The sequence below is a fragment of the Aulonocara sp. 'chitande type north' Nkhata Bay genome, linkage group LG20 (assembly GCF_057382095.1).
Source record: "Aulonocara sp. 'chitande type north' Nkhata Bay isolate Kocher_YH1m ecotype deep benthic linkage group LG20, A_spYH_male_GT1.1, whole genome shotgun sequence".
Classification (NCBI taxonomy): Eukaryota; Metazoa; Chordata; class Actinopteri; order Cichliformes; family Cichlidae; genus Aulonocara; species Aulonocara sp. 'chitande type north' Nkhata Bay.
In genome coordinates this window covers 476296-491085 of record NC_141363.1, presented here as the reverse complement: position 1 = coordinate 491085, position 14790 = coordinate 476296, and the positions used below count along the sequence as shown (strand labels likewise).

Genomic DNA, 14790 nt, shown 5'->3' with positions numbered 1-14790 from the left:
ATCAGTAACATGTAAAAATTCAAACACCACAGTGAGTTCACAATTACTTTATTAGGTGAATGAAATCAAAACGGCACGATTTAAAAAGACTGAATATGAAATAAGTTGCCTAAAGTGATTTGACTTTAACAAAAGCAACACGATGTAAAGCCCTTGACTTTACGGATTGTAAAGATTACATAAAGTAATAACAATCAATAAAATGTTTGTCAATCAAAAGTGTTTTGTTAAAACTTACTGGACATCCAGTGGAAACCACCACACCCACAGAAAGATTACAAGTAAAGCAGAGTTTAGACAAAGTGCCTTCTGGTGGGAGAGCACTTTTAATGCTTTGGCTTAAGTTTGAACTTCACACTGTCCTTGAAACAGGAACGTAACATCCCTTACACAAAGTGTCATTCTATCCTTTCATGGCAGCAACAGCAACGTAATCACTATACGGTGTTTTTATCTGAAATGTATCATCACAGACTCAGGTGTTGAATTATCCACAGAGCGATATTCATAAAGCCATCTGATTCAGCATCCACCTTGGAAAGAGAGTGGTTGTTCCCTGGGTACCACAGTAACCTAAGCAACACAAACCAGAGCATTACTGAATGAACAACAGACAAAAATAAGACTCCAGTTATCCCGTCTATATCAGGCATAAGCAATAAAACACGTTACTCAGGACGCCGCTTACCGAACTGGAACCTGCTTTGCTTTGAGTGCTTTGTAATATTCGACTCCTTGCTTGTTAGGTACACGCTTGTCATCTTCTCCTATGGTCAGCAGTACCGGCGTCTTTACCTAGATCAGAAAACACCTTTCATGCTTCATTGTCCAACAACACTTACAAAGACATATCCACAAACCCAAGAGATTTTCAAGGTTATACCTGTGCAACATGCCTAATAGGGGACTTATTCAGCATCTGCTCCCAAACAGCAGGGTCAGGCAGACAGTCTGTACTGTAGTTATAGCCAGCCTCAACCATGCACCTGCAGAAAAAAAAGGAACACAAATTGACTGCTTGACTGCGCCATTTTCTGTTCCTCTTGTATTTGTGTACATTTTGAACACTTCCCTCCGAGCTGATATCATTACAAGCTATAAATTGTAACGATATTTTGTTAATGGTCATTTTTAATCTTGGCATGATGTGAAAAATGTCCGATCTGGAAGTTCAAAAGTACTTCCTCTGTTGTGTTAGAGTAGTGTAATGTAAGCTGTTGGCATTTTCATGTGACACTAATATGAGAGATCTTTGAAAACATACTGATCCCCCTTTTTTTTCTTGCTCCATGTTTGCAATATGTTAAAGGATATTAGATTTGCTATAAGTGCACTTTTATTTAATTGGATTTACAATTACAGGATCAGTCCCCAGTAATTTTTCAATGTCTTTGGCTTTATTGCCCATTCTTACTTCCAGCTGTGGTAACTGAATAGAAGGAGTGTCGCTGCTAAAATGCCACAGTTATGCGGTTGCGTATGAGTTCCCTAAAAATATGCATAAACAAATGTGGGCAAAAGTGTGAGAATATGCATGACAAGACCTACCAGTCTGGTATGTCTGTGCTGCCAATCATGGAGGCCAAGTTGATAACAGGGTTGCGAGCCACACAAGCCTTGTAGAATTCTGGGTACTGTCCGATCAGATGACAGGCCAGGAAACCCCCGTGAGAGCCTCCACAAACTGCCACTTTCTGCACGTCGAGGTCGTTACTTTTCAGCACACTTTCAACTGCAAACTGGTGGCGACAAAAGCAGAGAACAAATGTAAAACATTTCAAAGACACATGGACCAAGCAAAAATAAAAGTAGGAGGAGAGAAGAAGGCAAAAGGAGGGAAAACTGAACTGGTGTTATGAGCTTTAAACAGAATGTATCGCAAACACTAAATATCGAAACCAATTAACTCAGTCATGTAAACAAAGCTATCACCATGCAGCAAACAACTGGATGCATGTACAGATATTCAAAACCATGACATGAAAAATATTGTGAGAGTTATGGACACTTACTTGAACATCTTTGACATCCTGGCTGCCAACATTGCCCAGCAGTGAGAGGATATTGTCCTGGCCGTATCCAATGGAGCCACGATAGTTCACTGAAAGTATAAAGCACACTAGGGGTATTGGGATATCCATGTACTGACAATAACTGTGATATGTAAATAATGTAACATGGTAAAGTGACATGGTTATTTTTTTAATCTTGCAATAATAAAACCATTAGTGCTGGATATTTTTGTTTGTAGCAAGTGGAAGTACTACAGAAATGACTGGACACAAAATCCAGATTACAGACTTTTCTAATATAGAAAAAACTATATTGCCAACCAAAGAGGCCTTCCATCTATAAATATATCACCAGAACTAAGTTTAATATAAACATATGAAATCACTTTTGGTTTATCAAATTCTCTAAAATAAGAGGCAACTGCTTAGACTTGTGTTAAGTACATTAATGCATATGTTTTGCCTTATATACATGGTGACCAATTATGGCTACATGTGTAGTCACCCCACAAGTGCCCATTTTGAGCCAGGAAAAACCCTGAATTTGCTGTTCCAAGCCCCAGTCCAAATATTAAAGAGAAAGAGAATCATTCATGTTTTCATAGTCTAAATTAAAGTAATTTAGGGACGACTGTTCTCTTAGCAGGTCTAGTTACTTCACATTCTTATAAGAACTTACCCAGTAATACAGCAAAGCCCATTTTGCACAGCACAGCAACGGAAAGACCCCACTCAGCCACTATCACTGAGTGAGGGCCACCTAGTGAGATAAATATTGAGTTTGTGTTAAAAACTATTGCCTGAGTGTTTGAAACCATAGTTCAAGTGAGGCATGAAAGTAATATGCATGTAGAGTTACAGTATTTACAGTATTACTACTGCATGGACTACAAGCTGTGTCATAAAAGACTATTCTTGGGTATCAGAATAGCGCACTATCGTCATAGCAACCACAATCTTATCAGCAATAGCTCTCGACTGAAAGGAAACAAATCCCAAAACAGATTCAATCCTAAAAGTAAATCCAAAATGGATTAGTATCACAGGGTTATTACTTTCAAATGTAGCTGTATTTCATGTATGTTATTAATACAGAGCATTTACAATATTGATTCTGCTTTTCTGGTATATTTCTCTAAGTAAACATTGCACAACAACTGATAAATACTCCCATTTTTGTCTCTACTGAAAACAAATAATGGTTTAAAAATCAAAATTAAAGAAACAAACCATGAGGAATGACGATAAGAGGCAGCTTCACTCCATCCTTAACCTCCTTTGGTTTGATCAGCAGAGCATCAAAATCAAGGCCCGCTAGAATAGCAAGATTTAAGAGAAGTTTGTGAGCCTTTCTGACATAAAAAAGACAAAACAGTTTTTAGAGGTGTAAACCCAAATATTATAAATATTCAAGAAATATTTACCAACTTAAAGTAAGCATTCCCAAGCTAGTTTTATCCAGCATAGCAACATTGAAACTAATTGCACTGCTGGCATACTGATTACCAAAAAAAACGACTGAACTTTAAGAGTTTGGCTCATTAGATTAAAAAAAAAAAAAGGGACAAATACTACATTTAAAACGATCTCCAATGACTTCAGATTAGATGCTATTAACCATCTTACGATATTGACTGTTGTCTTGGTCTGGAGGAGGGGTGAAGGTCAAAATCTTCCAATCGATTTCTGGCAACGTCGGAGAGTCTTCCAGAGTAACCCAGACAACATCCTCCTCGGACTCCCTGCTTGGGAGGAAACCCACCATCTGTACAAAAGAAATGGCACTGATGTAAGTGACGCAGCCCCAGCTGTGTCACAAAAATTATATATATATATATATATATATATATAGATATATAGATATATAGATAGATAGATAGATAGATAGATAGATAGATAGATAGATAGATAGATAGATATGTGTGTGTGTGTGTGTGTGTGTTATAAAATGCTGATCCTACCAGATTTGGAGGGCTGTTGGGAGAAGAGCAGTTCACCACCATCAGATCTCTCTCTATGTTCAGCAGACACCAGTTACCAACCTCAGACTCTAAAGGCAAACAATGATCACCATTAGAAACAGCTTAAAACACACACTGAAGTGGTTCTAGAACAATATAGGTTATTATTAACTAACTAACCAAATACTTAAAAACCCTAAGTATATCTCGTGACTCACTTGCAGTCAGAGAGGTGATGCTCCCTGTGCTTATATCCACCATCAAGAGATCCTAAAAAGAGCAAAAACATATGACAATAACATTTTTTTTGCATACAAACGAAAAATTCTCATTATTTGCAAACTGTTAAATAACTGAAATATATATGAAAAAGGTGATATTAACCCTTAATGTGTATTTTTTCCCCTCACAATATCAAGAAATTTCCCAGACAGTAACTTTACCTTGAGGCTGCGCTGAGGGCAAGAAATAATAACACGCTGACTATCAGCTGACCAGCACTGAGGGGACAACTGACAACTGTAGATACCGGTAAAGCCATCTGCACAGCCAAACATTAATCATTTTTTAATATAAATATATGCAGTTTTATATACAGAAAAAAAATGGTGACCACTATGTATTCCTTACCCTCTCCAGGTCGCTTCACGACATCCACCACCACCGAGGTCTTCTTAGTATACCAGTCATACTAGTATTAAAAGAGAAAAGCAAGAGCTAAGCCAATGAACAGAAATTTAAGGAAAGCTAATTTCATAAGAAGGGAAAGTTAGCACATTTGGTTGAAAAAAGGCCAGATTCAGTTTTACCATACACAGCCTGTTGCACTGCATGTGTGGTCCATAGACAGAACACTCTAGGTAGACAATTCGACACTGGTCCGGGCTAAGCCTGGGAGAGCACACTGCGCTGGTGCCTGATGAAAGCTGCTCTGATGGGCACAACAAACACATACATATGTACATGAACAACCTTTTACAGCTGGGTCCATAACACAATAGATTAAACATAAGTGGAACTGCATTTCTACTTAACTGGATATGATAACTTCAACTTAACTTGTGTTCATAAAATAGGTCTGAATGATAGAAATAACACAAATCCACTCACCACATTTCCCACCAGTAAGGTCCACGTAGAACAAAGATGACCTGACAGAGAAAAATGAAACATAAACGACTTACAGTATTAGCTTATGAGGGTATTTATGACTGATCAGCTGTGCAGTCTGACTTGATCGTTGTAAACTGTCATCACCTCCTGTTGGGGCAGTACTTGAGGCCAAGTCTGAAAGGCTCATGCCACCAGCCTACAAAAACCACACCTGTGTCACCTGGAGCCCAAAATGCCTGCAAATACAGAAAAAGTGTGATACCAAGAGTAAAAGAGAGAAAGAACAAAATATTATGAGGATACTTGAAGAGTGTAAACATTAAAGAAAAGCATACACCAAATGGAAAAAAGAAAAAAAACTATTGCACTAACCTGCCCTGGTGAGATATCTTCAGGCACTCCTTCCAACACAGAAACATTGCTTCCCTCGATGTCCAAAACACAAAGCACAGGACAGCTCTTACTAACCAAAGTCTCTCCCCAGTCCTCATGGAAGACAAACTGCTCCCCCTGCAGGAAGAAGATGGGAAAATTTAAACTAACGAGGAAAAGAACTTAAGACCAGAATTAAACCTTTGAACTGTGAAAATATTTTCAGTTTCGGGAATATTAGCTCCATTCACTTTTACAGCCTCCTTTTTCTCAGTTCTCAAGGTCTCGTCCTCATCTCCAATAGAAGACAACTCTGGAGACTCAGTCTATAAGGAGAATATGGAACATAGAATGGTTAATACTTATTAACTACTAGTCATTTCTGTTGTTTCACATTCAATTATACAGTGAATTAACTCTCTAGAGAGGAGACAGTAAACACACTCCACTGCAACTGCATAACAATCAGTATTGTTATGGGATTTTGCTTTTGAATAGCAAGGAAAAAGACATATCTTTTAATAAGTTTACAATATTGTTTATGACTGAAAAGTAAGCTTTCTTTCAATGACATTCAACGACTTTTGAGAGTACTTTCATCTCTTTGGTGTGAGTGCAAATATGTCAAAGTCATTAGTTCATTTTTTTTATTTTTCCAGAATCCAACATATATTTCATGCTTTTTAATTTGTTTTAATACAAACAGACCTGGAAGAAAGATTCTGCTGTTGGTCTTTTTCTTTCTGCCACATATAAGAGGTGGGTCTCAGAGTGAGACCAAACCAAGCAGCCAAACTGGTCTAAGGATGAAAAATAACCCACACACAAAAGTTTAAATTTAAGATATTTAGGAAAAACAACAAGCACCAAAGATTTTACAACAAGATGACTTACCATCTTCATAAACTTTGCCATGCTTCTTTAAGGCTGTCAGATCTATGCTCTTCACCTTAATGTTTTTACTCCAGATCTGAAAGGCCACAAGCAGGTAAGTAGAAGAACATTCAAGTTAAAGTCCAATTTTTTCTAATGTAAGCTAACACACAGTTTCCCATGGTGTTGCCATGGAAAATAAGAGACTAACACAGTAGGAGAAATAAAATGCTAAAGTGGAACAAAGACAAATAAAGAGCAGGTGTGAAACTCAGTGCTGACACTGAGCCAGACACACACCTCCAGAAACTGTTTATCTTTCCCTTGAACCGTGCATTCTCTGACAACTGCCTTCATTTCACCAGAAGGAGAATCCTTACTTAGCACCCTGACAGGAGACACAAATGAGAATATATTGTTGTATCTGCTCAGAAAGTATGACAGTATTTGTAGCCAAACAATAGATCAAATATGAAAGTGATACATACTCTCCTTTGATCTCAGTGCAGTTTCCCGAGGCTCCAGAGTAGACCACTGACTTGTCATCGTGAAATACAATGTACTGCCTGCAAAACTTAACAGTCTCATTCCTCTCCAGATCCCGCTGGTTCCATTCTGCAGAAGAAAATAACCACATAAAAATATAATTAACGTGCATCATTACATGCAAATCTGACCGTGTTACGTGCAGCACATTAGGTGTACCTGTGTAAATGTTGCTGTATTTGCCTCCATACTGAGAAGTGATTACGGGTCCCACATCTGCTCTGGTCAAAGATGGATAGAGGCTGAGCTCTTTATAGAGCTTGGCAATTTCCTTCGCACTGGTTACCACCTGACAGCACACAGCAGAAAAACTCACATTACGTCTCAGTGACAGAAGCTGTCCAACAGCTAACAATGCCCTGTTCATCTTGTTGCTACGAGGCTAACCATCAGGGTAAAGTTTGTAGGCTATCACTCACTATTTACCGCTAAAAAAAAGGAAACCAGATGTTAAACATATGTCAAAATAAAGCAACACCCATGCCTTCGACAAAGAAACCAATTAAAACAGTTTGTTTGCTTCGAGTAGCATTTGTCCGATTTAACAGTATCCACATGACCAGGAACTTCCTGCAGAAGAAAACAACTGAATCACTGTCCGACTGCTAGCTTGACTCGGAAGCTGGCTAACGTTAGTCAGTTATTACAAAAAAATCGTGACAGCGTAATTACCGCCCGCAACACATTTGCACCTATTTAGTAACAGATTTTTGAACACAAAATCCACACATAATTAACGTCAGCCGTCAGTTCCACTTAAATCATACCTGCGACTCCATAATAGCAACGGTGTGTGTCGCTAGTCTGTAAATATCAACCAGTTAGCGGCACAAAGAATGAAAACGCCACTACAAAGCGAGCCATAAAGTACCCGTTACCGCTTCCTGCTGCCCCTTATCAAATAAAATACTTGATAAACAGTTTCTGAATGAATCAAAGCATCGTTATTAAGTTAATGAATACATATTAATTTTAAACGAATAAAAGCACTCTAAAATGTGTTGCCGACAACTTAGAACGCTGTTCACTAAACAGAGGTGTTAAGCATATACTTTTATTTTGTAAAACAATTGCTATTGTGATACTTAACAGGAAGCAGCACACAGCAAGTAAGGAACTTTTTAGATGCCCACTTGCACTGTTAAAACTACTTTTACACTACTTTACATAGTGTTAAATTAAATATCTTAACTATCTAATTGTATATGATAAGAGAGAAACGTATATGGGGAAAATAGGTGATTACATAACTTTATGAGTAGTATTTTTATTTAATCCCTGTGTGCATGACAGCTACTGCTCTGGTCTTGTCAGTCAGCTGTGGTAGGTGGGGTCACAAAGAGCCAAGATGGCTGATTTTGAGGAGCCGCTGTCAGATGAAGAGAAGGTTTGGAGACTCTTTAATTCTTTGCTCAGCAACATTTTTCTCATTTATAAATGGGCTCACCTGTTATATATTTATGTGAAATTTGGAAAGAGAATGGTAGTTTTTGTTCTGATGTAGAAATTATAAACTTCTGTTTTAAGCTACCGTGAGCTAACTAGCCAACGCTAGTTAGTTGGCTAGCAGCTACAGAAGCAAACATCCATTCATTGAGGGTTTAACCATTTTGGTGCTGAAAAAATGTTTAGAATAAAAATTTAATTAAAATAAAAGTATCACGACTAGTTTCCAACTAGTGTGACAATGTCCATGCCAGTGATAATCACAGAGAGGGCTGTGTGTTCCTCCTATAGCGTTCGCTAACATTAGCAGCTACCATTACTTTGCCTTCGATTTCTGGGTCAAACAGATTCAGTTGCAGCTCAAATACTTATGTTTGCATCACATGACTTAAGATCAGGATTCAGGTGCCTAGAGTTAAGATGAAGCCTGACGGTGTCACTATTCGCAACGCCAGTTAGAGGCATGCATTTCAGCATTGTCGTTCTTTGGGAAAGGGTAACTGCTGTAGGGTAAGGCATCTGAACAGGAAGACAAAGTGGCGACAACATTCTTCTGATAACATCAATCTGTTGCCATTCAGGTAGGAAAACAAAGGGCGGGATGACATTTTGCTTACGAGGAACTGACAAGCAGTGTTTAAATTCAGTGTCCACTTCAAATGACAGTCTATCCTTTATTTAGTAAAACTTGCTCTCTGCTAGGTTAAAGTCTCGACTGTTGCAAAAGACATGGGAGCTTTAAAGTTACACTGACTTTTTCACAAGAAAAGCTAGCAACCTAATTCAAAATCAGTAACAAAACCGGTTGTTAATTGGAATGTTAAATTTGTTAAAATGTGGTTACTTACTTGAGCCAAAATGGCAAAAGCTACAAGAATGTTAGGAATTACCCCACAGATTGAAACCAAGTCACTGTACAGAATATTTGCCTTCAAAAGTGTCTAATAAATGCCAGAATGAGTACAACATGGGGGTTACAGACGCCAGGCTAATCAGACATTGACAAGTCTGGGTTTGGCAGTCGTTCCGATATTACAGACTTTGTACCAGGGAGGTGAGAGATTAAAGATCCAGTGGGTAATGACAGGAAAATGTGGGATTGCAGTGAACCAGTAGACCTCAGCAGAAATCCCCTCCTACCTTTCCCATGAAATAAAATGTTATTATATATTTTTTAAACTGTGTAAAATAGGTTTTCATTTACTCAAACATAAGATATTTTTGTCTATAAAATGGCAATAAATGAGAGAAAATCATGTTTTGTTTTGCTTAAAAAATACAACAAGCTTATTGCCTATTCCACATCACATGCTGTAATGTGAATTACCATGTATACGGACCTTGCAAAGGCCCAGTCTGAGTCAGAAAAAGCCCTCATTACTTTGATGGCTGAATTAATTGGTGGCATTAAATTTTTGTCTGCAGGTCCGCATAGCCGCCAACTTTGTGACACATGCCCCCCCTGGAGAGTTCAATGAAGTCTTCAATGGTAAGAAGCAGATGTAGAAAGATGTCTTTGATAATATTACTGACTTATGTATTATACTTTGCTTCGAACAATAAGAATAACTTTCTGTCTCTTGAGAGATCTATCCAAACGTTGGTTTATTTTACTCTTTGTAGATGTGCGGCTTCTCCTCAGCAATGACAATCTTCTTAGGGAGGGGGCTTCACAGTAAGTGCTGCTTAGTTACGCATATTCAGGAAATGGGTTACAAAAGTTTCCATATGGGAAATTTTTCATTTCAGAGATGTTTGTCATTCCTTATATCTTTAAGGCACTTTTTTGAAATACATTTGATGCCATATTATTAATATATACTTTGTTTTTCTGCCGATTTTCTTCCTCCAGCTCCTTTGCCCAGTACAACATGGATCAATTTACACCTGCCAAGTTAGAGGGATATGATGAGCCGGTATGTTGGGACTTTTGAAATCATTCATTTCAATCGATCATTTTTTGGGCTCCCCTGAAGCGTTAGTTGATCACGTTTTGATTCATCAGTTGATCATGAGAAAGATCTGAGTACTTCTGTGTGATGTGCATTTATTTCCAGCCCTAAAACAATTTTCTGATGAGCCCTAAATATAAAACCAGGCAACTAAGAAAATCTTGGTTCAAGTGCAGTCGTTTTCATTTTAGGTGAGCAAATACGTGCAACAGCGTTATTCACTCTTTCTTATTCCTTCATTTAAGGTCCTGATCACAGAGCATGGTGACTTGGGTCAGGGACATTTCCTCGATCCTCGCAACTGTTTATCGTTCCGTTTCGACCACCTAAGAAAAGAAGTGAGCGACGTGCAGCCATACGAAGGAGAGACAGCCCTGAGAAGTTGGAGAGATGCCTGTGATACTGCCCTTAGTGCCTATGTCAAAGAGCACTACCCTACTGGAGTCTGTACGGTAAGGTGCATTTAAAACAATATGGTCATTATAGACAACATTGCCTGCTGTTTACCCATAACATCTATGTGTTGCAGGTATATGGGAAAACAGTTGATGGTCAGCAAACGATCATAGCCTGCATTGAAGGACATCAGTTTCAACCCAAAAACTTTTGGTATAGTGTACATCCTGAAAACAGCAGATAAAAAATGCATATGTGAATATATCTAAATATAATAGAATATTTTATTTTTCATAATGTGGCTCTGTCACAGAAATGCTTAGAAATATAGTCTTCTGGGTAAAGGGGGAATATTAGGTACTTATTCAGTGCTTTTCGCTTCCTGATGATCCTGTTTGTAACACAAGTCTTCTTTTATTTTCCCTGACAAAGGAATGGTCGCTGCAGGTCAGAGTGGAAGCTTACCATTGGTCAGTCCACTGCTCAGGTGGTAGGAGTATTGAAAATCCAGGTCAGTGTACACATTGTCATAAATAAGGAGAAATATTGTTGCAAAATATTGGTTTGATAATGAACTTTTTTTTTAAAATTGCAGGTGCACTATTATGAAGATGGGAATGTGCAACTGGTTAGCCACAAGGAGGTAGAAGACTCCATACCAGTGACTGTAAGTACAAATATTAGTCTGTGTGTCAACAATGTGCGCTGTAGTCGTCTGACTGTGACAGCTTTGTGTGAAGACAAAAGATGTCTCTCACTTTTTTTTTGACAGAATGAGATCCAGACAGCTAAGGAATTTGTTGACATTATTGAGAATGCAGAAAATGACTATCAGGTGAGCTAGCTTTTGCTGACTACATGGTTTATGTACTGCCTTAAAAATAAGTGTTACCTGTAACATTTTGAATTTTTAAAAAAGGAAAAACATCAAATCAAATCATATCACTTTTATTGTCACATCACATGTGCAGGTACATTGGTACTAGGGCTGCCACGATTAGTCGACTAGTCACGATTATGTCGACTATTAAAATCGTCGACGACTAATTTAATAGTCGACGCATCGTTTGAAGCTTTGTAAGATCACAAAGGACGCAGGAATGAGTACCGGTAGTAGGATTTAAGAGTGTAATAACGGACTGAAACAGAAGATGGCAGCACTGCATGTACAAGGATGCCAGCTGCCGTTAAACCCCGAAGAAGAAGAAGCTGTGTCCCAGAATTCATAGCGCAGCCCAGCGCAGTTGTCAACAATGGCGGCAGCTAGTTAGTTTTAACTTTACTCTTATTATTCTTTCTGGGGCACAAAATAAACGTTTAACATATTTTCAGGCTTGAATGTAGCTGTGTAAACCTCAAATATCTGCTCAGTTTATCAAGACACCACATATTTTCAAAAGCGCTCCGACGTTTTCGGAGACGTCTGTTACCCACTAGCTCGTTAGCTAGGCGGGGGCAAGGCTAACTAGAGCCGTGAGAACACCGGACTCCCGGCAAATCGTTTTCAAACCCACCGCCGTCTTTCGCTAGTCAGGTTAAACATATATATAAGTCACTTAGATAACTTAAAAATGTTATTGTTTGGCTTTCTTTAGTATTTTATTTGTTCCTGAGTAAATCGGTTTGGCTGAGATTAAAGTTATAGTTTTTGCACAGCTAAAACTGTCAAGCAGACAGCTGATTGTCAGAAGTGTGAGACGCTGGAGAATATACTCCGGTGTCCTGTTATATTTTAGAAAGCAAGGAGTTTATTAAACTTCACCGAAACAATCTGCAAATTTCATTAAAAATTAATAAACTACCATCTTGTCTTTATTTTTAGTTAGCACAAACACTTCAAGCTGTAAGCTAATGATAGTTATGTAAGACCAGATGCTGCTGGTGCAATAAGCTGTACGCTGTACGTCCAATGGATGATGATCTGATTAGTCGACTAATCGCAAAAATAATCGGTGACTAGTCGACTATCAAAACAATCGTTTGTGGCAGCCCTAATTGGTACAGCACATGTGAGTGAAATTCTTGTGTGCGAGCTTCACAAGCAACAGAGTTGTGCAAAATACAATAATGTAAACACAACTGATGTTTGTTTCCCTTCTGCTTTTGCTCCCTCAGACTGCTATCAGTGAGAACTACCAGACCATGTCTGATACGACCTTTAAGGCTCTGCGTCGTCAGCTGCCTGTCACACGCACAAAGATTGATTGGAATAAGATTCTAAGTTACAAGATTGGCAAGGAGATGCAGAATGCTTAAAGCAAGGCCGGGGACTGACCAGGGAGATGCATGCTCCTGCTGGCCCACAACCCACCTGTACCTGCGCAAGGACTAACCAAAGCAAAACTATATCGATATGGGGCAAGGAAAAAAAGAAAACACAAAAAAAATATAACTAAAGGTGTCTGGACTGTTAGGCACAGATGTCTGTCTGTTTGCAGGAATGTTCAATTATGGAAATAATCATGGTTTAGAGAAAATGGTTGTATGTTTGGACAGGGCTGTGCTCAGGACTGCAGCATTAAGTAAATTTCCTCAGCCATCTAAGGATCACAGACCTTCTTAGAAGCTAGTATGAGAAGTTGTGTGTATATATTCTTATTCTTAGTAAAACTGATGTAGAACTATTACAGTTCTCAGCACACACAGAAGGAACCCAGATGCACAAAGCAGCTCATGAGAGAAATCAAGCACACCATCACCTATCAGGGTTTGTTTTTAAGAGATTTTGTGTCATTGTGGTGCGATGAATTAGAACTCGAGTACATGAGTAAAATCAAAATATTGAGTAGCCATTATCTGCCGTGACTGTCCAATACCAAGCTGGCAGTCTTTTTGAAGGGACATGGGGCTTAGTTACACACTGCAAACAAAACTGAAGCATATTTATTCCTGTTGCAAACATTTAAAAATGGCACAATCCTTAGCATAGCTCTGTTCCTGCACCTATGTGGTTGTCAGTATGTGTTACAGCCAAGGGAATGTTGTTTTCTGTTGTGATCCACTGATGTATGGTCTCTCCACCCATGCAAGCTATGACGACTGAAATTAGAGCAACTTCTATGACGCTGCATCTGCAATACATTCTGTTCTTACTTTGGCAACACCCTCATTGCTGTACAGCTTTTCCTTTGTATAGAGGAAAACTTATATACTCACATTAACCAAGATTTATTTGCCAAAATCTCTTTCCTATGGTAAAGATCTCCATCTTCCCATCCACGTATGCAAATATCTATTTTAATACACAAGTTTTTGTTGGGAGTCTTCGAAAATCGCTCTGTTAACTGCAACAAACTGTTTGTGTAGTGGCCGGCGCCAAGTGGACAGAGCAGCTGCCACATGAGGCACGATCTTACTGTAAATGACTTCTGTAAGGCCACATCATATACTGTTTTGCATCACTTCTGAGTAGGCAGACTCCAGATCAGTTACTTGTTAGCTATATTATGTGCTGTATCTAAACCTTACAATACAAAACTGTGTGCCGATCAGTGAACGTCAATACTGTACTGCCCCATTCTGTTCAAATAAAGAGATTGAACGTGACAGAGTTTTATTTCGTTCTCTGCTCCTGATACAAAAAGTTAGATGGCACTCCAATCAAGATTTAAACAACGGACATTGTTTTAAAAGACACTCTAGGCGTTCAAGACATGGACAGTTTATTGGAAAAGCACAAAATGTTGCAGGGTTTCATGTCATCCTTTACACAGGTGAGGGTCACTGACAGCAGTGTATGCCTACAGATTCAAATAGAATGGCTAAAATATTTGCTTGGAAGGAATCAATGGTTTTAAAGCCAAGGATCATACAGTAAGTCACAGGAAATAATACAATAGAAAGATTACAGTGGCATGATTGGAAGCTTTAGTGTCCACGCTTACTGACAGTATAACTACAATTTATCACATAATGACACAGTCCTCCCTGTGAAGCAGATGTCACTAAAAATCATAGACATACAGTAAAGTAGTGCAAAGTGCGGTCTCCCTTTTCATAATACTCAAGTGTTTTCATGGTTAAGTGTAGCATAAAAACAGTACATGCAGGTGATGTTTGTTCATACAGAACTTTTTCTTTTACAGTATAATAAAGTTTTTAACTGAGAATCTCTAGAAT

General features: G+C 38.5%; 2 protein-coding genes across 3 annotated transcripts; one reads left to right on the top strand and one right to left on the bottom strand.

The window, feature by feature from the left end:
- Positions 1-18: 18 nt before the first annotated feature.
- On the bottom strand, positions 19-7857 carry LOC147304708 (acylamino-acid-releasing enzyme-like). 2 transcript variants are annotated; one of them, XM_086278126.1, is made up of 23 exons: positions 7645-7857; positions 7037-7166; positions 6820-6946; positions 6632-6719; positions 6353-6428; positions 6167-6258; positions 5710-5784; positions 5459-5596; positions 5231-5322; positions 5084-5124; positions 4783-4904; positions 4604-4664; positions 4417-4514; positions 4192-4243; positions 3974-4062; positions 3639-3777; positions 3243-3326; positions 2692-2772; positions 2013-2101; positions 1549-1739; positions 884-986; positions 689-795; positions 19-573 (listed from the first exon to the last, which is right to left on the bottom strand). In XM_086278126.1, the coding sequence occupies exons 1-23, from the start codon at positions 7654-7656 to the stop codon at positions 468-470; spliced, it is 2193 nt and encodes a 730-aa protein (XP_086134252.1). In that variant the 5' UTR covers positions 7657-7857; the 3' UTR covers positions 19-467. The 2 variants fall into 2 exon arrangements, with proteins under 2 accessions (XP_086134252.1, XP_086134251.1); XM_086278125.1 differs by lacking the exon at positions 7645-7857 and having other exon boundaries at positions 7037-7339.
- Positions 7858-8133: 276 nt separating this feature from the next.
- capza1b (capping actin protein of muscle Z-line subunit alpha 1b) lies at positions 8134-14217 on the top strand. The gene is made up of 10 exons (XM_086277853.1): positions 8134-8264; positions 9749-9812; positions 9947-9998; positions 10176-10239; positions 10521-10727; positions 10805-10884; positions 11104-11182; positions 11267-11338; positions 11444-11506; positions 12787-14217. Exons 1-10 carry the CDS (start codon positions 8226-8228, stop codon positions 12925-12927), a joined length of 861 nt encoding a protein of 286 aa, XP_086133979.1. The 5' UTR covers positions 8134-8225; the 3' UTR covers positions 12928-14217.
- Positions 14218-14790: the final 573 nt, after the last annotated feature.

Bases quoted from the DNA above. Each gene is read 5' to 3' on its own strand.
- LOC147304708 (XM_086278125.1), bottom strand. From the start codon at position 7,244: ATGAACAGGGCATTGTTAGCTGTTGGACAGCTTCTGTCACTGAGACGT. The intron at 4,063-4,191 runs GTGAGTCACGAG...GTTTGCCTTTAG, and splicing joins CATCACCTCTCTGACTGCAA to AGTCTGAGGTTGGTAACTGG. The intron at 574-688 runs GTAAGCGGCGTC...TGTGTTGCTTAG, and splicing joins GCAAAGCAGGTTCCAGTTCG to GTTACTGTGGTACCCAGGGA.
- capza1b (XM_086277853.1), top strand. From the start codon at position 8,226: ATGGCTGATTTTGAGGAGCCGCTGTCAGATGAAGAGAAG. The intron at 8,265-9,748 runs GTTTGGAGACTC...TTTTGTCTGCAG, and splicing joins CGCTGTCAGATGAAGAGAAG to GTCCGCATAGCCGCCAACTT. The intron at 10,240-10,520 runs GTATGTTGGGAC...CCTTCATTTAAG, and splicing joins TAGAGGGATATGATGAGCCG to GTCCTGATCACAGAGCATGG.